Source organism: Podarcis melisellensis, assembly GCF_964234715.1.
Source record: "Podarcis melisellensis genome assembly, chromosome: 10".
Lineage (NCBI taxonomy): Eukaryota > Metazoa > Chordata > Lepidosauria > Squamata > Lacertidae > Podarcis > Podarcis melisellensis.
Window position 1 is genome coordinate 51968643 of NC_138542.1, and position 27452 is coordinate 51996094.

Genomic DNA, 27452 nt, shown 5'->3' on the forward strand with positions numbered 1-27452 from the left:
CAATTTGGCTCCTTAATGAGCAGAAAGACACATTTTGAAAAAGAAGGTTGAAAAAGTGAAATCACAATGAACCAGGAAAAGAATGAGAGTGCAGGCCATTGAGATTAGCAAAGTCACAACACAAAAACATTTAGAGGAGAGGTGAATAATCTTTGGCCCTCCAGATGTCATTGGATTCGAACTCTCACTGGCCCCAACAAACATGGCCCATGGACAAGGATGACAGTTTCTATAGGTCCCATTATCCCTGTCTTTCAGTGAACATGTACAAGTCAAGGACACAACCTGTTCCTGTAATGCTACACCTCTCATGGATGTTCACTGAATGCAAAAAGAACATATGAAAAGTGCTCCTCTCTGAACTGTTATGCCAACTCTCTGTACTAGCACTTGATCCAATGATGCCATTTATGTGAAGACTTTCTCTTTGACTTCAATGCTGGGGATAGTTCAACAGGCACAAAGGGAAGAGTTGCACTGAAGTCGCTGTTGGAGCCATTGTGTGGGTAGAAGCTCCATGCGTATATCAAGTTAACTGTGTGACATGAAGCAGGAAACCAGAAGATACACTCCCTAGACCAACCTTAGCTATGGCTTAGCTGTGGTTCGCAGAAACCGACCAACTTCAAACCATTGTTTCTTATGAAGCCTGTTTCCATTAAGTATACTTAAGTTAACCAGATTTTAGTAACACTAAACTGTGTTTAATGTAAAATGGAAGTTTTTCTTAGCCTTACCAGATGACCAAGGAGGGAGGACTCTGTTAAGCCTCAAACTCATCCCAGTAACACTAAACCATGGACTTAGGTTATGAATGAACTGGGCCAATAACTCAGCTACAAACCTAAGAGAATCATTTTTTAAATAAATAAAAAATACAAATACAGTAGTACCTCGGATTACAGACACTTCAGGTTACAGACTCCGCTAACACAGAAATAGTACCTCAGGTTAAGAACTTTGCTTCAGGATGAGAACAGAAATAGCGCCGCCGCGGCATAGGGGGCCCCATTAGCTAAAGTGGTACCTCAGGCTAAGAACAGTTTCAGGTTAAAAATGGACCTCCAGAATGAATTAAGTTCTTAACCCAAGGTAAGTAAAGGTAAAGGTACCCCTGCCAGTACGGGCCAGTCTTGACAGACTCTAGGGTTGTGCGCTCATCTCACTTAAGAGGCCGGGAGCCAGCGCTGTCCGCAGACACTTCCGGGTCACGTGGCAAGCGTGATGAAGCTGCTCCGGCGAACCGGCACCAGAGCAGCACACGGAAACGCCGTTTACCCTCCCAGTGTAAAGCGGTACCTATTTATCTACTTGCACTTAAGGGTGCTTTCAAACTGCTAGGTGGGCAGGAGCTGGGACCGAACGACGGAAGCTTACCCCGCCGCGGGGATTCGAACCGCCGACCATGCGATCGGCAAATCCTAGGCGCTGAGGTTTTACCCACAGCGCCACCCGCGTCCCCTAAACGCCCAAGGTACCATTGTACATAAAAAGGATATTTAAATTGGTATGCAAAGGTAGCATCCATACTATCCAATTAGGATCCTTCCTGCATAGGAAAACAGGATCAAGACCCTTCTTGGAGAAGGGTAGTAATTTTCTTTCCTATTACCCTGCCAAGTCTTGTCACTAATTGCTTATGATTTGGTTCTGTTTTCAACTGCAATGAAAGGATCAGTGACACCCACAGATGTGCTCAAGCCTCAAATATGTTGTTGGCAAATTTTGAACCTTGGTTGACTTAAGCTCTGTGGGCTGGTTGGTAATTAACTTATTTTTAGCCCACTGCATCCCTACAAGGCCACACAAATTACAAGATGCTGCAGTGTGTTGCTTTTCTAAGAATACACTTTGCAAATACAAGGAGAGGTTTGGTTCTTTCATCCAGTTAATCATGACTTCTGTCTAACGCTACCAGACATATATTCATTGACCCTTCCTCCTGCCAGCCACAGCTGGGAGGGAGATGGAATACAGTAGCTGTCTCGGTGTTGCATTCTGCTGTGGGTCACTTTCCCCATACACCATGTGAGTGTGTTCAGCCTATAAATAGATTTTAAATACTTAATTCCATTCATGACAAATCTAACTACTGTTGTCTATGCTCTGGTAACCTCAAGGTTAGATTACTGCAATGCATTATACGTAGGGCTTCCTCTGAAGACGGTTCAGAAACTTCAGGTTGTGCAGAACTCAGCGGCCAGGTTGCTCACCGGAACTAGACAGTTTGAGCATATCACACTGACCCTGGTCCAACTGCCCTGGCTACCAATTAGTTTCTGGGCCCAATTCAAAGTGCTGGTTTTGACCTGTAAAGCCTTAAACGTCTCAGGACCACAATACCTTAAGGACCGCCTCTTCCCATATGAACCTACCTAGACCCTGAGATCACCTTCTGAGGCCCTCCTTCGTGTGCCTCCTCCTCAAGAGGTCAGGAGGGTGGTAACACGAGAACGGGTCTTCTCTGCAGTGGCTCCCCGTCTGTGGAATGCTCTCCCCAGGGAAGTTTGCCTGGCGCCTTCATTATACATCTTTAGGCGCCAGGCAAATACATTCCTCTTCAACCAGGCCTTTGCCTGACCTGACATCCTATACCCTTTTTAAAATGCTGGCTCTCTTTTTTTGGGGGGGGCATAATCTGTTTTTTGTTTTGATGGTGGCGCTGTGGGTTAAACCACAGAGCCTAGGACTTGCCAATCAGAAGGTCGGCGGTTCGAATCCCCGCAACGGGGTGAGCTCCCGTTGCTCGGTCCCTGCTCCTGTGAACCTAGCAGTTCGAAAGCACGTCAAAGTGCAAGTAAATAAATAGGTACCGCTCCGGCGGGAAGGTAAACGGCATTTCCGTGCGCTGCTCTGGTTTGCCAGAAGCAGCTTAGTCATGCTGGTCACACGACCCGGGAGCTGTACGCCGGCTCCCTCGGCCAATAAAGTGAGATGAGAGCCTCAACCCCAGAGTCGGCCACGGCTGGACCTAATGGTCTGGGGTTCTTAAGTGATTTTTAATTTGAACCGCCCTGAGACCTTCGGTTATAGGATGGTATAGAAATAAAATAAATCATAATAAGGGCATTCAAACCCTATTTGGGCATTCTGCTCACACATAAAGCCTACACACAAGTAGGGAATGGACATGTTAAGCTCCTCCCCCTGTGTTGCTATCTCCATCTGCTCCTGGAAGGTGATCGAGATAAGATCCTAAGAACAGCTCTGCAGCAGGATCAAGTCAATGCTCCACCTAGTCCAGCACCCTGTTCTCAGAGTGGCCAACCAGATGCCTGTGGAAGTCCACAAGGAAGACTTGAGTGCAACATTGCACCCCCCACTTGTGGTTTCCAGCAACTGGTATTCAGAGGAGCAATGCCTCCGACAGTGGAGGGAGAACAAAGCTATCATAGTGATGCAGGGCCTAAAGCTTCACACCCTTGTCACAACTCGTGGGTAGCATTTACATGTGAGCAGGCATGTCCAAATGGGGTTCAATGTAAATGAAGCAATCTCCCGCCCCCTCCACCCGAGCTTTAAAATTAAGGAAAGCAATAAACTATTTTTACACATTCTTCCCAGGGGCAAAATATTGCTGGGAAAACACAATGCCCTGGCAGACACAACTTTGAGGAATGATTTCTGGATGCCACACAACAAATGATTTGCTGCCCCAAAAGAACCCATCTGTTAACATGGAAGAAGTCATACTTTCAATAACCACCAGGGATACTGTAAAGGTTTTCAAGATGCAAAGCACTTTCTGAGTTTTTAGGGCCCCTTTGCAGGACCAACAGAACCAAGGGAGAAAGTCCTGACCCATAAGGCTTCAGACTGCAGGGACTCAATCCTTGGTAGTTTCCCCCTATGGAAATAACTTCCTGCACATATAAAATTGCCGTGCCATAGAGAAGTGTTCAATAAACACTCAAGACATAACCAGCTGTACGTTTGAAAAAATAATATATACTATTCATTGTATTGAATTGTAGATTTCAACAGAAGTAGCTCATAAAGTTCAATGAAAAACATAAGACCCAGTGGATCAGTTCATTCTCTAATCAGTTTATGCATAAGGTCCATATATGTGAAAGTGTCTATTCCACGTGTCTGTTCATAGAGTTCACCCCTGATGGCACACTAATTTTCTACATGCAGGGATTGTGCTTTGTTTTAAATTTTGTGGGACATTATTCAAACAGCTTTACCGCTTGCTCCTGTTAATCATATAAAGAAGACTTTGGGGTGGAGTGGGGGAGATTTTCCAAATGATCTTTCATGCCATAAATTGCATGACTTCGCATGCAATTAATGCATAGTTCTTCTTAACAATACCTGATATCTATACAGACAGTTTTCCTTGTTTCCCAAAACTTCATACTCACGAGAGGGGGCAAGGAGTTGTTGCTACTGCTTGCCCTTCTCCAGCTTTTAAAAAATGCATCTCCTTGGCCATGTCAAGGCTAGAACGAGGAGACATTCTAGATAATTGGAAGGGAAGCAGCTGCAGTTCATTGGTATGCTGATCTGTCCCCAAATCCTACTTCCCATTGCTGAAGCCTCTTTCCTTCCTCTCGCTGTACCCTTGGCTAAAAATAATGCTGAAAGAGGAGAGGCAGAGATAGGGAAAAGGAGTGGATTCAGTTAGGTAGCTGCCCAATGCATTGCAACCACTCTTCCTCTTCCAAGCTCAGGTGCTCATGTGGCAACAGTAAGCTGGAAAGTACAGCCCGCATGAGAGGGTCTAGCTGAGCAGGAAGATCTGCATGGTGCTCCCCAGATGATGCCAGACTCAAACACCACCTGTCATTTAATGACAAAAGTGCTGACAAAAATCAACTAAGTTTTTCTGCAAATTGTGGAAGAACTGTATTAAACCGCACAACTGACACAACAACAGGGCCATTCAAGACGGCAGCCTATGATCACCTCACTTCACCTCTCTCCTCCACCCAGTAGCTCTCTTGCTATTTCCACTCCTCTGAAGTGATCTGTGAATGTCAACAGGACAGCGTCTGCCGGAATATTGCTCTGCCATGCCCTTCATGCATAGACATATACTGTGCAAACGCTATCCAAAAAGGCGGATGGATGTTAGGCTGAGTCAATCTCTCTTCTTCTTCTTCTTCTTCCTCTCCCCCCGCCCCGCTCCTTCTCCAACTCTCACCCCTTCCTTTAATGCACTACGAACAGAAGATGCCAGTGTACTGATGGAAATTCTTGATGTGTGAAAAACGTCATCTGCTTAGTTCAACAGTGGCTGTGAGAAATTCTGGCCTTATTCAAACATTGACTCTGTGCTTGGCTCCCTCAAAGAGGAAGACGCTGAAGGAATTCTAATGCAGGGGGCTTGGTAAAGATGAGGGATGAGGAATGAATTTGATTCAGTTCGCACCTAAGTGTGAACCTACCCAATTTGCACTTTCCGGAACAAGACGTGAACCAAAGCACAGGCATCCTCCTCCAAAATTTGCACTTTTCCAAATTGTGCAATGCAGTTCCTCAGACAAATAGTGAGTGCATAAGTGCATGTACTTAGGGTGTACATTTCATTACGAAAAAATGCTTTGCAAACAATGCATATAATAGGCATAATTGCATACAAAAAAAATGTGTCTATTGGGAGAAATTAAAACAAAACTGCTGATGAATTTTCACGAGGTCTTTTTTAAAAATTGCAAACTGACGAGGAAACATTAAGAACCAAACTTAAGATTAGAAACATGAGAAACTGGGAGAAATTGAAATTGACATACAGTAGTCACCTGTCCCTGGTCAAGATATACCTGGAAAGGAGGAAAAGAAGGAAGCCATATAGCAGAGAACTGTGTTCCCTACTTGTAGCAGGCCAGGAAGCCTTTGCATCTACCCAGCTTGCAAAGAGACTGGAATCAAGGCCTTTTTAATGTGTTTGTATGTTCTTATCTTCCTTCATGACCTTTGGCAATGGGAACAGAAAAGTCACAAGCACATATTGAATGTTTCCCAGCAAACCCCAGAGGCGATAAGTCAGAGCGGTTAAAGCTTACTTTCCTCACCAGTCATTCCCTGAAAGCGTTCTAAGGTTTTATTATTTCCCCTTTTGGCAGGCTTACTTTCTTCCTGTTGAAAGTTTTATGTACACTTTCCAGTTAGCAACACAGAGCCCAACTTGCTCGTGTCAATAAATGCCGTTGCCCTAACTTCCTCGGACTCAGAGTAAAAATGGAAACTAACCTGAGTTCATTTTAGAAGCAGAAAGCAAGGCAAAGGCATATTGAGAACCATTTTGACATTCTCATGTCACAGCCAACACGTATCTCTCAAATGTCACCAGCCCCTTCTAAAAATTCCTGCTTAATCAGTGGGAACCCATTTTGCAAGCCCCACAGTGATTCCTTCCATCACCAAGTAGCATTTGAAATATTTAGTGGCTTGTTAAATCTAAGGAGTGAGATTTATTAAGAGTCACTTCCCTTAATAGCTGCCCGCGTTTCACAAAATGTTATTCATTAAGGTATAAATATGAAATAGGCAGCTGTTAAACCTTAATAACTATGTTTAATAGCTGGGCTGGCATTTCCCACCCTCTGCAATGGCAATACTTCCTCTCCACGGCTAGCAGGAAATGCTACTCTCCAAGGTATCATTAACTTATTTAAAATATTTTTATCCCCTGCTTAATCTGAAGATATCAGGGAGGTAACAATAGTTCGATAAAATAACAAAATACATCACTAAATATAAAATCACAGAATGGGCCTCTTTCTCAGCAGGGTATCATCAACAATATCAGAAAAACCATGTTTCGTCCCCTAAATCACAACTGATGGCTACATGTCAGCGAACAAAGGCTTCAGACATACTTTAAAAATGGATTCCTATAGTAACATTTCAAAACATACTGGAAACAGGAATCAACCTCATGTTGAAACAAAGCCAGTCATGGTGTTTTCTGGATTCCCTCTCCATTTGAACAGAGATCATTATTCATGAGAGCCAGTGTGATGTAATGGCTAGAGGGCTGGATTAAGATCAGAGTTCAAATGCCCATTCAGCCACGAAAGCTCACTGGGTGACCTCGGGCCAGTCACAGCCTCTCAGTCTAACCTACCTTACAAGGGTAGTGCTCAAACATTGCTGGGGTGGGGGAGCTGTTAAACTGACTTCTGACTCACAAGTAACCCAACCAAAATTAGCCAGCATGGGATGAATGGGTGAAAGGCTGGAGCTGTTAAGAGGCTGCAAGTTTCCAGAATTATTATTATTATTATTATTATTATTATTATTATTATTATTATTATTATTATTATTTCTTTGGGCCACACTTATTTGCAACATTTTGGCTACCTGCAATTGCTTCCAAACAATATCTGGAAAGGGGGAAAGAAAAGCAACATTAAAAGTCTTAAGGTGTTCCACAGTGTGTGCGCCTATGCGTTATCTCTTCTCTATTTCCCTATCCACAGGAGATGAGAATTCACTAGAGCTCTCAGATAAGCGAAATAACTTTGCAAGGAAAGTGCGCAGCTTCTCTGCCGCCTTAATGCACTCCACCAGGAAGCCAGACTATTCATCAGGAAAATAACGGAACAGCGTGTGTGGGATGTGTGAAGAACTGAAGCTACAGCACTAGGACGCTTACCTGGGTTGGATTGTACAGTTCCTGCAGTGGGCTCCTCGACCCCTTCCGGCAGCAGATGTCCATTCCAAATGGATTCCTACGTATTACTGGCAGGAAATAAAGGGAAATTAGTCAGGTTTCCCAAATATTAAATGATTCTTAAAGCATAAATTAAAACAATTAGCATATTTCAGAAATGAGGCTGGATTTCTTTAAAAATAGTGATCAAAGAATTAACCATAAGGGTGGGTCTGATGGAGTGGGTAGGGTTCAGCTAACTAAACATAGCATTATTATAATTTGTTGTTGTTGTTGTTGATTAAAACACCTTCTTGTTCCAAAATGGAGCAGGCAGATTACTGGATAGGGTTCCGTTTATAACCCCCCATTTTAAAACAGCAGCATTGGTTGCAGTTCCATTCACAGTGCTAAAGTCCTAGACAACTTTGCTCCCCCAAATCTGAAAGATCACCTCTTTTCCTACAGACCACAGCGGGTGCTAAGATCAGCTTTTGGTAGTCTCACCACTCTCAGAAGATTTGGCACAGGTGGCAAGGAAGAGGGCTTTCTCTGTGGCACCCTAAATTGTGGAACTCCCACCCTACAGAGATGTGCCTGACATCTTCACTATCCAGCTTTCATCACTGAAGGCCCACCCCCTTACCCTGGCCTTTGACAAGTGAAATACATACTTTTAGAACCCTATACTTGTGGTTGTAATTTTTTTTAAGAAACTGTTTTAATGTTGTATTTTAAATTGTAACCCACCTGGGAACCTTGGGGTGAAAAGGAGGTAATAAATCAGAACAAAGTAAAATAATTATAATATATTTAATACACCACCAATAGCTTTTTGTTTTTTAAAGCAGGCTCCGTGTTGATATATACATCTTTCCCAAAGAGAAACAATGAACAACATAATTGCATAGGTATTGGGATCAGCTGACTGTCACATAAGTGATTCTTATAGAATAGATTCAATTTGTAAAACACACTGAATTTTACCTAAGAATCTTCAATCAGTTGAAACGCAAGTTTCAGCTTTTAAATGCCGACCATCTTACAAGGAAGTGTTACCAGCGAAACTGCTAGTGTGAAGTAGGAAAACAGCAACCAGCTTCTATTCGATTATTTTTCACATTCTCAGACATTTTTATCTAGGCTAACTTGTCACAAATAACTGGAAACTGCGAACACCTTCTTATCACCTCATTCACTTGCCAGAGCAAGGAAAATCCATCAATCACTCTGGTGCTCCGGAAGATGACATCATCACTCCTACCCTTTAAAAAGTCCCAGAGACACTGCACCGTGAATCAAAACCAAAGGACCTACTCAACACAACAAGAGCTGGTGCATTTCTTTCTTTGTTTTTATAGGGCTTTTAGTGCAGTTTTACCATCTTTAGCTTCTTATATCTTCTAAAGAACACTTGCAAATTGTTTCCACTTGTCACCTAAAAGTAAATATCCCATCAGGCTGCAGCACTGGGAGGGATGAGAAGCAGGGCAACTGTCTCAGCAATATTGCGAAACCAGCTCCACTCCCTCAACTGTTTCCACCTCAGATGGTTATCGTAAGACATCCGTGGGTGCAGGATAGTTGGGTCAACTCTGCCGTCACGCCCACCCTGTGATGAGCTCCCTGGGCCTCCCCTCTCAGAAACAGGCAACAACACTCAGTGTTTGGAAGGAGGAGAGCAACGCCACACCTCCGACTGCTACTGCTTTAAAGCCCTGATGGTGAACATAATAACTGGGCAGGCTCACGTAGCAGGAGAAGACGGTCCTTGAGACATTCAGATCCTGACCTTTAAAGGGCTTTAAAGGTTAGTGCCGGCTGCAGAAGCAATTACTTAAACAAATTGTGTCCTATCTAATGCTTATCATATTAAAATCTGTAAGAAAACTGCAAAACATCTCTGCAGAAGCGAAACAGAACATACATCTTTTTTTTCTCTTGAAAGAAAAATAAATGTCTCTCTTTCTCTCCTAATCTAAATTGAAACATTAAAAAGGTAATTATCTACTGAAGGGACCTGCTGCTTTCCCCTCAAAGCAATGAGAAACTCCACAGTCTTGGTGGTATCTTGAATAGTTCTAGTAAACAAACACACTAAATGATTTGATTTTCCTTCACCATTTAAAGTACTGGAGATTACCGTGGGCTGCAATTTTAATTAACTTCTGAGGATTTTTAGTCAAACAGCTCAATAGAGCAATTGCTTAAAATATTGAATGTTAAACACATGTAGGATAGCAATTGATCTTCTGCATGCACAGATACAGGTATTTGGAAGAAGAAGAAGAAGAAGAAGAAGAAGAAGAAGAAGAAGAAGAAGAAGAAGAAGAAGAAGAAGAAGAAGAAGAAAGTTTTCCTCAAGAAAACATTGCATAACATATTCAGGCTATGCCAGACTTGAGCTCCTAAACAAGTGTTAATTTGGAGGTTAAGACAGGGCTGAGTTTAAATGTCTTCCCTGATAGCACCACACTTTCTGCCTGCTGCAAAGCTGCATGGGGAATGTTTTAGTGGCAGCAGGACAAAAAGAGAAGACAGCAATTATGCTTAACCTACCAGCAGCCTCCAGGGTGATCGCATGGAGCACTGCCCTCACTCTGATAAGCTTCAGCATAACCCCATGTCATCATTGCCATTAAATGTTGGGGATAAGCAGTGTCCAGTGCACAGCGGAATGATGAGAAGTATGTGCCAACATGCTCTATACTACTTTATTTACAGTTCAAAGCTGATAAGTTACAGAAAAACATTTTCCCTCTGCTGGAGCAGAGAAAGCGTCATCTCTCCTCAAAAGCACGGAGAGAATCACAAACTGAAACTGCAAAGAACAGTGAAAAACAGGAAACCAGTGTACGTCATATCCAGTCTGCTTTCCCGTGAGAAAACCCAACAGTGCATTTACTGTGGAATGTAAACAACCTGTCTCGTGACAAGCACTTCGCTGCACAGAGAAGAAAGCAGAAACCAACATCCTCCCCCTTTCTGTGAACATCTCTGGGCAGCGTGTTCGTACAATATCTGTACAAACCCAACTTCTGCACATAGGTACAGTGTTGATCCCTTGATACAATCTTGGACAATACATCAGCAGGAATTTCATTACCTGGCATATAGGACACCGTTACGAGTCCCTTCTGAATACATTCCCTAGCATGTTGCAACTTCAATTGCAAGTGCTTCGTGCTTTGCTTACAACCTTCAGAATTCAGCAAAGCCAAACATGCTTTGTTGTCCTGGTAAACCTGGATTGGACATTTGACAGGAATTTTCATGTCTTTGCACAATTGTAACAACCATTCACAATCTTTAAGTGAATAAGACAGTGCATTCAGTTCAGCTTCACAAGTACTTAAGCTAACTGTTGTTTGCTTCTTGCATGACCAATCAAATAGACCCTGATTGTACTTATAGCAAACTCCAGACGTACTTTTCCTGTCTGTAGTGTCACTTCCAAAACTTGCATCTGCAAATATCTCAAGACCACCAGACTTCTGATTGTTAAATCTCAGTCTGTAATGCATAGTGCCTTTCAAATACCGCGCTATGCGTTTCAGAGCTTTCCAATCCTTAACAGTAGGATTGTTGACTTGTCTGCTTAGCAAATTACAGCTAACAGCAATGTCTGGTCTTGAACATCTGGCAATGAAGTTTAGCTTGCCTAGCACACTTCTGTACAGTGTAGTGTCAGAAAATGCTTCTTCAGTGTCATCTACCTGATAACCTGTTACCATCGGTGTGTCCACAGGGTTAGCATCCATCAGGTTTAGCTTGCTTAACACATCAGCAATTTTCCGTGACTGGTGTACTAGAATGTTACCATCTTGATCTCTCTCTATTTCCAGAGATAGGTAGTTGTTTACCTCACCAAGATCTTTCATGTCAAAGTGCTCTTTCAGTTGAGCTAGGGCGTTATTGTACATTGTGACATCTTTCCAAAAGAATAAAAGATCATCAACATAAAACAAACAATACAGTTTCTTTTGCCCCTCCTCTTTGACAAATACACATGGATCAGCTTTCCCTTGCTTAAAACCTAGAGAAAACAATACTTCAGTGAGTTTTGTGTGCCAACACCGTGCACTTTGTTTGAGACCATAAAGGGACTTTTTCAGAGCACAAACAAATCCCTGTTTTACCTGTACGCCATCAGGTGGAAGCATATAAAGTGATTCATTTAGAGATCCGTACAGAAAAGCTGTATTCACATCATGGTGACTAATGTGTAGATTTTCTTCTGCAGCTAGCTTGAGCATAAGCCTAATGCTCTCATACCTCACTGTGGGTGAGTAGGTCTCGTGATAGTCTTCACCTGGTACCTGTGCAAATCCTCTGGCTACCAATCTGGCTTTGTGTCTGACTATCTTGCCATTTTGATCAGTCTTCGCTTTGAAGACCCATTTGCTTCCAAGCAGTTTCATTCCTGGAACTACTGGAACAAGTTCCCATGTTTTGTTTCTTTCCAAGGAATCAAGCTCAGCCTTCATGGCATTTAACCATGGCTCAGCTTCCTTTGAATCCAAATCCTGGATTTCTTGGAAACTTGAAGGTTCAAAAACCTTCTTGGAGCTTTTAACAGCTGTCACTGCTATGTTAGCAAACTCATCAGCAAATCTCTTTGGAGGTCTGCCTTTTGTGGCTCTCTGTGACCTGCGAATTAGCCTTAAGTCTTCAACACTCTCCTCTTCCTTCTTAGGAGAAAAGTGACCTATTGTGAACAATGGTTCCTCCAATTCTTGATCAGAGCTTTCAGAGGGTCGCATAGAGGCTTTCGCACTCTTGAAATCCTCTGAATCATCTGATTCAGTTTCAGACTCAGAATCAGAACCTTCATCAGTGGGTGTGGGTTGTTGCGGTTGCTTTTGACTATCCTCAGTCTCATCACTGTCATCAGGATAACATTGGAAAATTCCCACATTCTCCCCCCACTTGGCATTGTACTCAACACTTCTTGTGAGCTTAATCTCCTTAGAGTCAGTCATCATTATTCTGTAAGACCCTTTCTGATAACCTAGAAAGATACCATGCAATCCACGCTTGTCTAACTTGGAGTTTTGTGGTGAGTGAACCCACATGTCCGAACCAAAAATTTTCATGTGTTTGATGTACGGCTTCTTGCCAAACATCTTCTCATAGGGGGTACAACCAATCGCTGAAGATAACCTGCGATTATAACTGTAAGTGAAACATGAGAGAGCTTCGGCCCAATAATTCTCTGGAAGATTTGCATCATGCAGCAAGGTTTTTAATCCTTGAAGCAATGTTTGATTTGCTCGTTCCGCAAGTCCATTCTGCCATGGCGAGCGAGGACTAGACAAATCGTGTTGAATTCCTTTCTCAGCCAGAAAAGCTTCAAACTGCTGAGAAGTGAATTCTCCCCCCCGGTCAGTGAAAAGAATCTTTATCTTCTTACCATGCACATTTCCCAACCAAGCACAGAATTCCTTGAACCTAGGAAAAGCCTCTGATTTCTGCTTGAGATTGTACACAAAAATATACCTGGAAAATGCATCAACGAGAACCATGAAGTACCTATTTCCTCCCAAAGAGGGCGCTAGTGGTCCAACCAAATCAGCATGAATAATTTGGTATGGTTCTGTAGCTTGCCTACTAGACACCTTACCTTTCGCAGCCATTTTGACCTTGTTTGCTGCGCATGCCTTGCACTTCATGTGGTACCTGCAGGGTTTAATAGTCATACCTTCAACCAAGGCAGGCATTTTAGATACTGCCTCAAAATGCAAATGACCAAATTTCCTGTGAAAATCATGAATACATTCTGCATGCAAACTTTTGTTAGAACCTGCAATGCAACAAGTGTCATCCTGCACAACATCATCATAATACAAAAGAAACAAACGACCAACAAATTCAGCATACAATTGATAATCATTTTTCTTGGTGATGATGCACCTATTGTTTTTAAAGGTAACGTCAATCTTCTTCTCAATCAGCTGTCCAACGCTGAGCAGATTATGTTTCGCATCCGGCACATAAAGAACATCCTGTATCGATAAGTCCAAACTGTGAAGAACAACAGTTCCGTAGCCTTTACTGGGAATGGTGTGGTCATCCGCCTGGTGAATTGCACCTTCCTGCGGTGTAAAAGACACGAACAGTCTCTTATCGTTGCACATGTGATGCGTTGCAGCCGAATCAACAACGAAGAATGATCTAGACGTCTTCTTGACCTCTGCAACCTCTGCAACCTTTGTAACCTTTGGAGCGTAGCGTGAGACCATTGCCTTGTGCTGCGTTGTCCTGGACACCGGACCTTTGCCTTTGCTCTGGCCTTTTCCACGCGATGAGCTTTCGCTGCGCTGCTCTGTCTTGGCCTTGGGATATTTGCATTCCCTCTTCATATGGCCTAGACGTCCACACGAGTAGCATTTCACTGCCTTCAAAGCTTTGGCGCCATCTGGTGGTTCCACTGCACTATGGGATGACGTCTGTGAAGCCTCCCCATTTCCCATGCAGCTATCACCCCGCCGATCTGCTTCATTCTGAATCTTGGCAGTATCACAGGCTACTGTGAGTTGAGCATTTGGCTGATCAGTGGTATCAAATTCCCCACTTGCCTCATCCAGCCTTCTGCAGCTAGCCATCATGACTCTGGCATTTGCCTCCTGCATCATCTATGCTGCTTTAAATCAGGCTGCTTTATACATGCTGCTTCTGTGTACAGCTGCTTCAATCCAAAAGCAAACTCAAAACAGCCTCTGCATGTGAGCCTGAGCCGCTCTTTTGTTTATCTGCAGCTGCTTCAAACTGCATTCCAAAAGCAAGTTCAAAAGCGAAAGTCCCCAAGTGCTTTCTCTATGCTGCCTTAATTCCGCTGCGTCACTACTCTCTGCAGCTGCTTTACTCCAATAGCATTTCTAAAAGTTACTTTCGATTTCCCCAGCATAGGAAATTGTTCCCTTTTAGCCTTTTGCCTGTGCCACGGCAAAAACCGGCTATTAAAAGTTCAAAGTCCAGCCATAAAGCCATTAATTAGAAGCTGGCAGGCTGCCCGGAGCAGTAGCACATACCTTCATCAATCATCTTGACGCGCAGAGCAGATACCGTGTGTTCCGTCCCTCTGCTGCTGTTCCGATACTTTGCCGGCACTTCGTTTCTTGCTCCTTTGTTCCTTTGCCAGGAGCCCAACTTCTGGAGTCCATTCTCAAAACACTGCGTTATTCTGGGCCCGGAACCAAATGTTGGGGATAAGCAGTGTCCAGTGCACAGCGGAATGATGAGAAGTATGTGCCAACATGCTCTATACTACTTTATTTACAGTTCAAAGCTGGTAAGTTACAGAAAAACATTTTCCCTCTGCTGGAGCAGAGAAAGCGTCATCTCTCCTCAAAAGCACGGAGAGAATCACAAACTGAAACTGCAAAGAACAGTGAAAAACAGGAAACCAGTGTACGTCATATCCAGTCTGCTTTCCCGTGAGAAAACCCAACAGTGCATTTACTGTGGAATGTAAACAACCTGTCTCGTGACAAGCACTTCGCTGCACAGAGAAGAAAGCAGAAACCAACATCAAGCCCATCAGCATGGGGGTCAGTGAGCAATAAACAAGCCAAAGCAAAAGAAAAGGTGAGCCAGGAGGCAGTTTGACAAAAACTTTCATTCACTTCCCTTGTGCACAGCCATTCCACGCTAGAGTTGGCCAGTACAGATCAGTGGCATAGTGTGGGTTGTCAGCACCCGGGGCAAGGCAAGTAATTTGCGCCCCCTAACCCGTGGATTTGTGCCCCCTAACCGTAACCCCCAGATGTTGCGCCCGGTGCGGCCGGGCCCCCCTGCACCCCCCACGCTACGCCACTGGTACAGATGGAGCAATAAAAATGGTTTCCTATCCTGACTTGCAGAGCAGACACAAACCATACATCGCCTGCTCCGATGAAGCAGCAAACTATGATGTGCCTCCACTCAGGACCAGATGAATGGGACGCATGAGTCTATGGCTTCTCCACTTATTCACAAAACACCAAACCATCATTTGGTATTATGCCTGAATTGTCTCACATAAACCAAGGCAAGAAATAAGCAGAGTTTGAGCGTCACTCTTGGCAACATCACAAGAATGTAGTAACAGGAAGCTTACACGTTTTAAGGCAGGGCTTCAAATAAAGGAATGGATGTTCCCGAGTTTTGTATTACGTGGGGGAAGGGGAATTCTCTCTATCCACTTTCTGCATAACGTGCATAATTCCATGCACTCATATTGCCTCTTACTTGCCTTTACTGTAAACTAGAAAGATCAAAAATGTAATAACCTTTCCTTATAGGGGATTTGCTCTTGTGGGGAACGATGGGGATGGCAACTGGGGAGGGCCAAGCCCATCCTCGCTCCCTGCTCATGTGTTAAATCAGCAGGCCTGAATAGGGCTAGAGCTGTTTGCACATTAGGCAAGGACAGATGCTTAGAGATGCCAAGAAATGTGCTTCTTAGCAACAGCAAGTTTTTTATGTAAGGCTAGTTTGTGAATGCTATATAGCACAGTATACTGTTGAACAGTTGTTTATTTGGCTGACAAATGCACCTGCGCCAATGGCAAAGCAGTTTCTAAAAGAGCTTCTTGTCCTTTTCATCTGCTCAAGATAAGATAACACCCTGTGGTGTTATACTGACACACCAGCTCACTAAAGGGCAAGGCAGATTTGCCCTTGTAGTGCTTGGCAGTCTGATCTACCTATGGTTTTCTTCAAACGTTTCTAATGAAAACTTTTTAATAAAGTTGAACTATAACTATAGTATAAGTTCTAAGCACACCTTGCATGCAAGAGATCAAGTCTTTGGCAGCTTGGCTAAGTCAAGACTGGAATTTGCTCTCTAGCTTTAAAAATATATAGAAGAGATGAGGGAACCTGTGTCCTATCAGATGTTGCTGAACTGCAGCTCCCACCATTCCTGAATATCGGCTATGCTGGTTGGGGCAGATGGGAGTTGAAGTCCAACAACCTCTTGAATGCCACAAGGTCCCCATGCTCAGTACATAGGCTCAATTTGTACATTATGGGTAAGGAAGGTTAGCTACAGTGATTGGCCAGCAAACTAGAATTCAAAATTATGGTTTAAAGCAGGTTTGCAAGCCATGGTTTGTGGGATGGTTTTGATTTCCAAGCTGACAAAACTGTTTGTTTTGTCCATCACTCTGCACCTCAGAGATGGGAGTAAAGTTATTAAGCTGAATACTAAGAGAACAGAAGCAAAAAAGCACATCTAAACACTGTTTAGCCAACTGTACATTTGGAAACTCCAATAGATGTTTGGGTTACAATAATGGACGGCATGTACCGTATTTTTTGCTCTATAAGACGCACCAGACCATAAGACACACCTAGTTTTTGGAGGAAGAAAACAAGAAGAAAAAAATTCTGAATCCCAGAAGCAGCCAGAACAGCAAGAGGGATTGCTGCGCAGTGAAAGCAGCGATCCCTCTTGCTGTTCTGGCTTCTGGGATAGCTGCGCAGCCTGCATTTGCTCCACAATACGCACACACATTTCCCCTTACTTTTTAGGAGGGAAAAAGTGCTTCTTATAGAGCGAAAAATACAGTAGTTTGTTGTGAAGTTTTAAATGAGTCATAAAGTCTTGCTCTTTTATTGTATCCCTAAGAAATGATATGAAATTAAACCTAAACCTACAATACATGACCCATTCTGTTAGACAGATTTACTTTCAATGCGATGCTTATGAGGATTTCAGTACATTGATATTCCTTCCTTGAACGTGAAATCTGTGTCCAACCCTCAACTGAGCCAAAAATTGCACAGTCACAATGCCCAGCTGTGTTGTGCGAGCTGAAAGCCTATGCTTTACTTTGCTCACCCTACCCCTCCCCACACCTCTTGCCAGTCACAACTACCTTTCATCTGCCACACTCATAAGCCTTCCCCATAACCACTTCCTTCCATTCAATGTGAATGGGAAGTGTGATATCTGGGGCCAACAAGCAACTAAAGGAGAAAGAAACTTAATCTTCATCTTCACCAAACAAAGTCACATTTGAAAACCAAGGGCCTAGAATAGGGATGGGGAACCCGTGGCCCTCCAAATGTCTTGGACTCCAGTTCCCATACTCTCTTTCCACTGAGAATGCTGGCTGGGGCTGATGGGAGTTGGAGTCCAACAGCGCCTGGAAGGCCACAGGTTCCCCATCCCTGACCTAGTGAAATATAGAGCTCTGAAGAACAGCAAAAGGACAAAGCTGCTTTTCATCATGTTAAATTTCAAAGGGATAGGTACATTTAAGTGATGAGTTCATCAACAGCCTTTCAGCAGACTGGACAACAGGAGAATACCATGAAAAAAATCCCAGTGTAAATTGTGGTTTTTACCAACATGGGTGCAGAAACAACAGCTTGACCTTTAGAATGCCAGAGTCTCAAACTCCGCATCGGTATTTCCATTGAAGCAGAGCACATGTTCACATTTCCCAAATCTTTATGTGAATAGCAGCATCCGCTAGCTACTGGCTTTTTAATCTCCTTGGTAGTGCTTTATTTACATTGTTTATGCTGTCCTAATTACTCCTTGTTTGTATCATAAACATAAACAAATATTGGTAATTTGCTTAAATTAACTGCATCTCATCTTACTTTTCTAAGGATATGTTAATATTTAATTTTTCATTACACAGATGCAAAACAAAGTGACAAAGGATCCTAATATCTGGTTGCTTAAAACTCATATACATGCCAGTTGCTGATTGTATCTGTGCTGAAGATGCCCATTTACATCTTGTTTGGGAGATGGCATATATCCTGCAGTACAGCATTAAGAACATGGAAAGAATAGGACACAATCAACACAATCAATTGGGGGGACTGGGCTGTAAATGGTAACAAAAAAATTAAGCCATTCAAGTCAATGATGCTCTTAGCAGTGATTTCAATGCAAGTAACACGCAGTAGGTACTGGATCTGAAATCTAATGACAGTAGTTAAATAGATTTAAGAGAACTGGATATAGTTCCTTTCGCTTACCATTGTGTCCACATGCCATTTCTTTTGCCTCAATGTTCCCTCTGCCAAAACACTTTTCATAGGTTTTCAAAACAATAAAAAACCTGTAAAACCTATTCATCTGAGGCAAATCACTGTAGCCACAAGCAACAATCCCTTTTTAAAGCCACATTTGACACTCACCAGCTATGTGCTGTGGCGCCACCACTGCAGGTGGCCAGAGGACAGTACTGCAGCCGCCATTTCAGCAGGGATCATGTGACCCAAGGGGCCAATGGGGTTCTACTTGCTGACTGCAGCCCAGATCATCAGTTTGAACAATTCATCTCTCAGACACGGACTGAATTCCCCCTCCCTTTCCTCCCTGCTTGACTGCCTGCTCGCCTCAAAACAAACCACCAGCCCTGACACACAGCTTTCGTCCACAAAGCAACTTCATTTCCCCCTATGATTCATTAAGCACTATTATTCTGGGACTCGCCAGGCTTTGAGGTTTGTTACATGCAGTCTAAGACTTCAGTCTTCCTATTTATCCCCAGTCTGGAAACTAAGCATGCTAGGAATTTATTATTAAATATCTGTCTAGCAGATAGTAGTTTGTTTTCATTTCAAGTCAATAACAAGATAGGAAGATCGAAATCTGAAGTGTGTGTTCATTACAGTTTTTCTACAGGTGATATCTCTTGTTGGGCTCACATCTACTGTGATAAAGAGCATACAATCTTCTTTGAGATGCCCGTTCAAATTTCTAGCATGTCCTTCTACCTAAAAAAAATATATGTGTATGTGCACACTATTTACTCCATTGCCTTAAATGAAAAAAAAGAAAGGAAGTGGGATTGAATAATTGATCTCTTCTTGTTCTTAGGAATCAAGAAACAGAAACTGTATCTGCTATGTATGCTAAAGTTACCTTTAAAAATCCATTGCTGGTGCTGTATATTGGTTGGTACAATGCACAGAGAGCATTCTCTCTCCCCACCATTCACTTCAGGCTTGTTCCATATTGCTTCTTACCAGTACCAAGTTATTTCTTAGCCAGAGGGAACCACAAAAATATAAGAAAGTACAGAAGTCATAACTTTGAAGGTGGGTTTCTTTCTGAATTATTATCTGGGTATTTCAGTACTCAGAAGTGGTGGGGAGGTTTGTATGAAGATTTATTTTATTTTTATTTTACAGGAGTAGCCGTGGGCAAGTCACCACCTCTGAAGCTAAGCTTTCCCTCCAGGGAGCTGTTAGGATATGTGATATGAGGAAGCCTAGAACACGGGAAATGCTTGAGGAGATATTTAAGTGGAGGCTGAATGGGCAGCTGTCCAGGATGCTGTCACTGAAGATTCCTGTATGGAGCGAGAGCCTTGAAGGGACCCTAAGGTCCTTTCCATCTCTTAATATTCTATGATTCTATGGATGGTGCACTAAAACTGAAATTTCTCTTTGCTGTGTGTGCTGATCAGAAAGCTCCAGGTTATTTTTGTAATGCATTTTACCACACCAAGAGCTGGTTCTCCCTACCTCTCCCAATTTTATCCTAACAAGAGCCCTGGAAGGAAGATCAGGCAGAGAGAGAGAGAGAGAGAGAGAGAGAGAGAGAGAGAGAGAGAGAGAGAGAGAGACTGACCTAAGCTTCTCTCCCTCATTTAATCCCCACAACAAGCCTGTGAGGTAGGTTAGGCTGAAAGGCATCATGACCAAGAAAGGATTATGAACCCTGGTCTCCCAGGTCCTAGCCCAGGGGTAGGCAAACTAAGGCCCGTGGGCCGGATGCGGCCCAATCGCCTTCTCAATCCGGCCCATGGACAGTCCGGGAATCAGTGTGTTTTTACATGAGTAGAAGGTGTCCTTTTATTTAAAATCCATCTCTGGGAACCTGCACAAGCGACACTGACACAAAACCCCACATATATTAAGTATAATAGAAACATCGCCACCTCACCCATCTTCCCACCCCCTTTCCCCTTCTTCTTCCTAATTTCTCAACAAATGAAACTGATCTGTAAAAAATGTTATGGGGGGGGAAGAGAGAGAGACATTGCACATACTTCTGTAAACTAAGAAAATCTTTAATAAAAATACATTTTAAAAAATGCATCTCTGGGTTATTTGTAGGGCCTGCCTACATGAGTAGAATGTGTGTTTTTATTTAAAATGCATCTCTGGGTTATTTGTGGGGCATAGGAATTAGTTCATTTCCCCCAAAAAAATATAGTCCGGCCCCCCACATGGTCTGAGAGATGGTGGACCGGCCCATGGCTGAAAAAAGGTTGCTGACCCCTGTCCTAGCCCAACACTCAAACCTCCACACCACACCAGTTATAGTGGAGAACTGTGTAGATAGTGTTTTGATATCAGAATAAGTCCTTGGTGACCATTTGCTTTTTAAGGATCCCATCTCAGTCTCCGAAATTGGGTGGAAAACCAGGTCTTTGCTGTAATCATCCTTAAAAAATAAATAAATCAGTTTGTGGCCTGCCTGCTTGCCTGCCTGCTCTGGCATGGAGCTTGCTCAAAAAGAGAAGAGAAGGAGGGCTTTAAAGATAATAGCTGCTTTGGTGACCTATAATTTTAAAGGCATCAATCCAGAAGTGTGGTTAGAATGTGAAAAGGTCACTTGCTGCTGCTGCAGCTGCATCCTGGATCACAACATTTAAGTTGGATCACAACAACAGATACGCAGCCTGAATCAAACTGCAAGTCACTCCTGACAGAGTTTTACTAGAACAAAATTAAAGCAGCACAGTGTCAGGCATTCTCAGGAATTAAAAACTGGAATTGGCAGGGCAGGCCCGGCCCACCTATTAGGTGTGGCAAAACAGCCACCTCAAGCAGCAGAAGCCCCATAGCTGCCGCCGCCCCCAGAGACAGTGCCAGAGAAATGGTGTAGGCATCATCACAGATTTCCAGCGAGATCTTGCCAAAATATTGTGAGATACTGCCCGAAATCGGCACCAATGCCAGCACTGCTTCTCTGCCAGTAGGTGGTGTGGCGCTAGTGGTGGCAGAGGCAGAGGTGATGGGATGGGCAGCATGGCAGAGCAGAGTGGCACTTCCTGTTTGGCCTGGGGAAGGGCATCGCTCAGGGATAGAAAGCACATCCTTTGCATGCAAAAGGACTATATGGTCACTTCAAACTACTCTCAGCCTTCAGAGGAAACATTGGCAGCCAAGCACTCACACGAGGCAAGGAAAGCTGCATTCAGGCTCCTCTTTTCAGAATGAATAAATTCAGCTTTGCATTTGTCAACAGCATGTGAACGGACTCTGATTGTTACTTGCAGGCAAAGGGGATGCATCTGAGCTCCCCGCCTCCAGCACAAACAGGTACAGGCTCTGCTCTCCCTACCACTTGTAATCAGGGACTGGTGCATCATACCATGCCCTAGAGATTACCTGCTCAGTGTAGCTATTTCACTGCCTGCTGTACTTGAGAACTAATCTCGATTTTGCTACTGTGTGACCTGAGTTTAGAAATGCTTTACATATATATATAAAAAAAACCACTAGTGGTTTGGGAGATGCAATTCAATAGCAATGAAACTGTACAACCCTTTGACACATAATCATGCATCAATGATTTGGGGGTTGTGGGGAAATGAATATTCCAAAGTTAGTATTTCATAGGTTCTTTGACAGGGCACACCATTGGAATTGGAAGCAGCTCGCTTCCCTTCGTGGAGTGTTATTTGCCATTTTACTGCTAGACTGCAAGCAACAGGTATTTGCTGTTTCTTTGTGTGTGTGTTTTAAGGTTGTCTTCACAATGAAAATTTGTGAAAACACAAAAGCTGCCTGTTGTGGTCTGGGAGGTCCCAGACATCCAGGAGGCTTTTGTTTTCAGATTAGACTCCAGACCAGACTTCTTGTTGTGTTTAGTCGTGTCCGACTCTTCATGACCCCATGGACCAGAGCACACCAGGCACTCCTGTCTTCCACTTCCTCCCGCAGTTTGGTCAAACTCAGCTTCATAGCTTCGAGAACACTGTCCAACCATCTCGTCCTCAGTTGTCCCCTTCTCCAAGTGCCCTCAATCTTTCCCAACATCAGGGTCTTTTCCAGGGAGTCTTCTCTTCTTATGAGGTGGCCAAAGTATTGGAGCCTCAGCTTCAGGATCTGTCCTTTCAAATGACCATTTCCTCATGTGAAAAAAGCACTCAGTGATCACCTTTACCATGTCAATCATGAATAGATCTATAGATGTGTGTGTACGTGTGTGTGTTGTCAAATTTAAAGAGAGGAGGCAGAGATAGATAGATAGATAGATAGATAGATAGATAGATAGATAGATAGATAGATATAGATGATAGATAGATAGATAGATGATAGATAGATAGATAGATAGATAGATAGATAGATAGATAGATAGATAGATAGATAGATATAGATAGATGATAGATAGATAGATAGATAGATAGATAGATAGATAGATAGAGATAGATTGTTTTTTAAAGAAAATAAAGAACCTCCTTTCCAAAAAAATTAACTTTAGTAGGATATTTCTGAATAAAAGTAAATCCCTAACTCCTAATTACCATGGAAGAAGATTCACACTGAAACATTCTGGGCTTTTGGATCAAATTTCATACTGTCCCATACAGAACTATTTCAGATTCATTTTGTTTATGTGGGGTGCCCTACTGTTTCCCACCCCATTATGAGAAACCTTGTTACAACACTATATAAAATAAACAACATTTTTTATTGATTTATCATAAACATGTGGACAAGCTAACACATAACCATACAAACAATAACATGGAACATATTCAGAATAAAAAACAAATTACAGAGATGCAGTTCTATATAGTCATGATTTTAAGGTGAGTCTGCGTTGCCCACCACAACAAGTAGTGAGCCTTCAAACTTAGACCCTGTTAAAAACAAATCAAGCACCAATTAATATTATGTGCTCATCAATTAATCAACCACAAGCTGACTTGACTAGTCTGATTAAATATAATAAAGCTCAGAGCCTACAGGCTCACAGAGGGTAATTTTTAAATGACCCTGTAATGAAAATAGGCTGCTTTATGTGTGAAATTAGTTGCTTAAAAAGGAAAAGAATGCATTCAATTCAACCGCCTCCCAAAAAAAATTAATAGCCTATACAATTACAATAAACGCAGTGGATACTAAAATATATAAAAAAGAAGCTTATCTAGATTAGCAAATTTATTGGAGTATGGTTTTAATATGAATCTTAGCAGAAAGAAGCATGGGAAGACTGATGAAGAATTCAACTAAATCTAAATGGATTTTAAAAATGAAACTTAGCTACCAAAGACCAGCGATTATTCTTACTTGCTCCATTTTCGTTAAATGACTGGAGCTGAAAAATCACAGCCGAAAGTAGATGAGACAAACCTAATGTATCTTTGCCTTTAAATGCAAGGTTTTACCACGGTTCTATTTTTTTAAAAAAAACAAAAATTGCCAGTGTGAGATAGAAGCAAAAGAAGCCAAGGACGTGGGGGAGATTTACCCTTCCAGCCCCACTGTGCTCCTGATCAAGATTGGAACCAAAAGCCTGCAATCCTCATTGGGTGGTGCTGGGCACACACATGCTCACGTCAATAGGAGTTATCCCCATTCAAAGCAAATTTCAGGCACAGGGCCCTTCTAATGTGGATCAGGACCAGAACAGCTGAAAAATATTTAACCCCACTGCACAGGCTAGGAAGCAGATCCAGATTGCCCCCCTTTCATACACACACACACACAGAGAGAGAGAGAGAGAGAGAGAGGCGCAAAGGTATGTAGCTACCATATTATCTAGCCTAACCTTCAAACTTAAGCATCAGAGAGGCACATGTAGAAAACACATAGACCATTCCCATCACCCTAATGGTAATTACAGGTGGCACATTGCTTGCATTTTTACTGTACAGTGGTACCTCGGGTTAAGTACTTAATTTGTTCCGGAGGTCCATTCTTAACCTGAAGCGCCACTTTAGCTAATGGGGCCTCCTGCTGCTGCCGCGCCGCCGGAGCACGATTTCTGTTCTCATCCTGAAGCAAAGTTCTTAACCTGATGCACTATTTCTGGGTTAGCGGAGTCTGTAACCTGAAGCGTATGTAAGCCGAGGTACCACTGTTACATCAAAGGCCTACGAAAGCTATGTCTAGGCTCTGCTCAAAATACCTCAAAATACATGAAAATACATGAAACTTCAAAATACATGAAAATGAAATTGGGTCTGGGCTACATTCACAAAGCCATCTGCATGCAACAGACAGCAAAAATATGGAAGTGGACCATAGCTCTGAGGCAGCAGAGCACATGCTCTGCAACACAGAGGAAGTGGTCTCATCAGGGCAGGACTTCGCGGCAGGTGTCCAGAGCCCCATCCATGGAATGGGGAGGGGGCACAAGCACAGCAAGAGTGACATCACATTTTCAAGTAGTAGTAGTGAGTTTTCCTATCTGCCCTTCACCCTAAGGCCCAAGGGTGGGTTACACCAGTGTGGTGTAGTGGTTAAGAGCGGTAGACTTGTAATCTGGTGAACTGGGTTCGTGTCTCCGCTCCTCCACATGCAGCTGCTGGGTGACCTTGGGCTAGTCACACTTCTCTGAAATCTCTCAGCCTCACTCACCTCCCAGAGTGTTTGTTGTGGGGGAGGAAGGGAAAGGAGAATGTTAGCCGTTTTGAGACTCTTTAGGGTAGTGATAAAGTGGGATATCAAATCCAAACTCTTCCTACGATGACTTAAAATTCAATATTAAAAACAGATTAAAACAACTTGCTATGCCATCCTGGTTCTCTATAGAAACAGGAACTATTAACAATCTCAAGTCTCCCTGGAGACATACTTTACCCCCTTTGACATCTAGAAGGAGGGGTGGGGGGGTCCTGTGGTCCTCCAGGTGTCATTGGACTGCACCTCCCATCAGCCCCACCTAGCATGACCAAGGTAAGAGGTGATGGACGTTGGCATCCCCACCCCAATTCTGGAGTGAAAGCGTAGCTCTGTGTCTCCAGAGCACCTGTGATTCAATAGCACCTTCACGTCCAATACAAGCAAAAGCAAACATACCCTACCCGTAATAGCTGCATTTGTTAGGGCAAAAGCTGCCAGTGTGATGTAGCTGTTAGAGTGCTGGACTAGGACCTGGAAGACCAGGGTACAATTCTGCAGTCAACCATAAAGCTAACTGGGTGACCTTGGGCCAGTAACTGCCTCTCAGCCTAACCTACCTCACAGTGTTGAAGGGGATTAAATGAGGAAGGGCGAGAACCATGTACACCACACGGAGTTCCTTGGAGAAAAGATGAGATATGAATGTGATAGATAAATAGGATCAGGGGTTAAAGAGTAAACCACAACCTTCTAACAAACTCTTGCTGTCATCTGGCTGGCTCTGCAATGGCAGCACAAGTCACCACAAGTGTCTGGGAAGCCTTTACCTTCATTTTTACAGTATTATCATTCTTCTTTTTAAAGAGAGTTTGCGGCAGGCTTTCTTGGCTCAGCCTCACAAAAGGTAGAGAATTGCAAGCTTAATTTGGTTTTAGGCAAGGTTAGATGCCTGAAAAACGGGAGCTTCAAAATCACGGCCCCCATCCCCTTGCTTGGGCAGCCATCCAAGGCAAAATTTTGCAGAGTCAGGACAGGATGGAGCCAAAAGCCTTCACGCAACTGCTCTCACTATTCTCTTTAGAGAGCATTGAGAAGATCACTAAGCACAGACACCTTGCCAGGACTGTGCTGAGACAAGCAGTTGGGAAGATTGAAAGAACGCTGGCTGCTAGAAAATGATCTGCTGCAGAGGATTAATGGTTCTTCTGTGAGTCCGAGAGACTCAGGGACAGAAATGGGCAAAGGGCAGAGAAGCATCTCTAGGTAAGTGGCAAAGATGGGAACACAAGCAGGGGTAGCATTTCTACTTCCAGCTTGTGGATGGTGCAACAAGCAGAAGCTGCCCCATCAGGCAGCAGCCATTTTGTGGCACGTGCTTTTTAAAGGAAGTACATGAGAAAATACCCCAGCAGGGTCAACCTGACTTGGGCTACAGTCTGAAAATTTTGGAAGTCCCAAATAGGCAACTACACAACTCTTTGAGCCAGTGTTCCCACATCACAGAAACATAGGAAGTGGCCTTGTAAGACTATTTGTCCATCCAGCTCAATACAATCCTACTTACTGTACTAGGAAAACCTCTCCAAGGTCTCTGGTAGAGATCTTTCTCCTGACCTGCCAACTAGTCCTTTTTGCTGGAGATGTCAGGCTGAACCTAAGACCTTCTGCATGCAAAGCATGGACTAAATGACTCTGTAGGTAGGGCAATCTATAAATCTACACACGCAATGGATGTGGAAATCTGTCCATTTCAGTTTCTCACTGTTCCATTCTTGCATTCAGTATTCCACATTCCCATATCAGTTTGTGATTTTGTTTTTTTAAAAAAAGAAGCCCTCATGAAAATTCATTAGCACATTAGTGAAGATTTCTCATAACTTACATATTTTTCTATGCAATTCTGCCTATCGTACACATTTTTGCATGCAAATTTTGCAAAAAAAACCCCTGTATGTTATTTTCACCAATATATGGGACATTACCCTAATGTATGCATTTTCATATAGATTACGTACTCTACTGAAGAACCACAAAATTCGGAGAAATGCAAATGTTCAAAGGATGGCTGTTTCTCAGTTCACATATTGTTTTGGAAAGTGTGAATTAGGCAGGTTTGCCATTAAATATGAACTGAGTCCAATTTGTCCCCAATCTCTAACACAAACACACTTTTCCGCCTTGCAAAGTTCTTAAATGCTGGTCCACTGAAGGTCATAGCCTAGGAGTCTCAAGTAAGATGCCAACCGTTTCATAGTTTGCTCTCTTATCATATTTGCTTAAACAGATGTCTTTCCAGCACAGCTGATTA

At 43.1% G+C, this 27452-nt stretch overlaps 1 protein-coding gene across 4 annotated transcripts in view; it reads right to left on the reverse strand.

The window, feature by feature from the left end:
- CHST11 (carbohydrate sulfotransferase 11) overlaps nt 1–27452 on the reverse strand; it is a 189405-nt gene that overhangs the window by 106073 nt on the left and 55880 nt on the right. For all 4 annotated transcript variants that reach the window (XM_081928353.1, XM_081928352.1, XM_081928355.1 and 1 more), the window contains one exon: nt 7607–7692. In XM_081928353.1, the coding sequence (XP_081784479.1) occupies nt 7607–7692 (86 nt within the window). The remainder of the gene's footprint in view (nt 1–7606; nt 7693–27452) is intronic.